We start from the raw sequence: 1,733 nt of genomic DNA on the forward strand, positions 1-1,733 counted from the left end.
CCAGATGCCCCTCGCACTTCTCTTTCTCTTCCCTCCCCAGGTTTCTGCCTGTCCATCTGTCCGTCCGCCCGTCTGTCCATTCTTCTGATGGCGCTGGCCGAGCCGGAGTGGGCAGTGGCTGGAGCAGTGACCAGAGTGGCAATGTCCATCCATCTGTCCGTCCAGGTGTCTGTGTGTCCATCCAGGTGCCCTCCTCACCTTTATCTCTCTCTCCCCCCAGGTGTCTGCCTGTCTGTCCGTCCGTCCGTCCGTCCGTGTGTCCGTCCATGGCGCTGGCCGAGCCGGAGCGGGCGGTGGCCGGAGGGACGAGAGTATCAATGCACAGGTGGGACACACCTGGGACACACCTGTCACACGTGTGTTACATGGGACACACCTGGGGGAGATGGGACAGGTGTGTCATGGGGGGTTCTTCAAGCAGCCGACCTTCTGCAGCCACTGCACCGACTTCATCTGGTCAGTGACACACCTGGGCACAGGTGGGACACACCTGGGACACACCTGTCACACGTGTGTTACATGGGACACACCTGGGGGAGATGGGACAGGTGTGTCATGGGGGGTTCTTCAAGCAGCCGACCTTCTGCAGCCACTGCACCGACTTCATCTGGTCAGTGACACACCTGGGCACAGGTGGGACACACCTGGGACACACCTGTCACACGTGTGTTACATGGGACACACCTGGGGGAGATGGGACAGGTGTGTCATGGGGGGTTCTTCAAGCAGCCGACCTTCTGCAGCCACTGCACCGACTTCATCTGGTCAGTGACACCTGGGCACAGGTGGGACACACCTGGGACACACCTGTCACACGTGTGTTACATGGAACACACCTGGGGGAGATGGGACAGGTGTGTCATGGGGGGTTCTTCAAGCAGCCGACCTTCTGCAGCCACTGCACCGACTTCATCTGGTCAGTGACACACCTGGGCACAGGTGGGACACACCTGGGGGGACACCTGGGGTCACCTGGGACACACCTGGGTCACATCTGGTGGGGTGGGACACACCTGGGACACACCTGTCCCACCTGAGAACATCAAACACGGGGGGTTCTTCAAGCAGCCGACCTTCTGCAGCCACTGCAGCTGGTCAGTGACACACCTGGGGACAGGTGGGACAGGGTCACCTGAGGTCACCTGGACAGGTGGGACACACCTAGGTCACATGGGAGAGGGGTCACACACCTGTACAGGTGTGACATGGGATAGGTGTGCCCAGGTGACCTCAGGTGTGCCCAGGTGTGCCCAGGGGACCCTGAATGTATCTCAGGGGTATCTCAGATGTCCCCAGGTGTGTCCCAGGTGTGTTCAGGGGTATCCCAGGTGTGTCAGGGGTATCTCAGGTGCCCCCCCAGGTGTACCCAGGTCTATCCCAGGTGTCCCCAGGTGTGCCCAGGTGTGTCTCAGGTGTGCCCAGGTGTGTCAGGGGTATCTCAGGTATGCCCCCAGGTGTCCCCAGGTGTGCCCAGGTGATGTCAGGTGTGCCCAGGGGTATCTCAGGTGTTCCTGGATGTGCCCAGGTGTGTCGCCAGTTGTAGCCCAGGTGTGCCCAGGTGTTCCTGAGTGTGACCTCAGATGTGCCCAGGTGTGTCAGAGGTAATCCCAGCTGTGCCCAGGTGTGCCCAGGTGTGTCAGGGGTATCCCAGGTGTATCTCAGGTGTTCCTGGATGTGCCCAGGTGCGTCCCCAGGTGTATCTCAGGTGTGCCCAGGTCCCCTCAGCTGTGCCC

The 1,733-nt window shown here is 60.8% G+C and overlaps 1 protein-coding gene across 1 annotated transcript in view; it reads left to right on the top strand.

The window, feature by feature from the left end:
* Positions 1 to 266: 266 nt before the first annotated feature.
* The window catches only part of LOC102040754 (protein kinase C gamma type-like), a gene marked incomplete at its 3' end in the record, with an annotated part of 13,209 nt that continues 11,742 nt past the window's right edge, over positions 267 to 1,733 (top strand). The window contains exon 1 of the mRNA XM_031065741.1: positions 267 to 325. Within this exon, the coding sequence (XP_030921601.1) occupies positions 267 to 325 (59 nt within the window). The remainder of the gene's footprint in view (positions 326 to 1,733) is intronic.

This window comes from Geospiza fortis, unplaced genomic scaffold (assembly GCF_000277835.1).
Source record: "Geospiza fortis unplaced genomic scaffold, GeoFor_1.0 scaffold2060, whole genome shotgun sequence".
NCBI lineage: Eukaryota > Metazoa > Chordata > Aves > Passeriformes > Thraupidae > Geospiza > Geospiza fortis.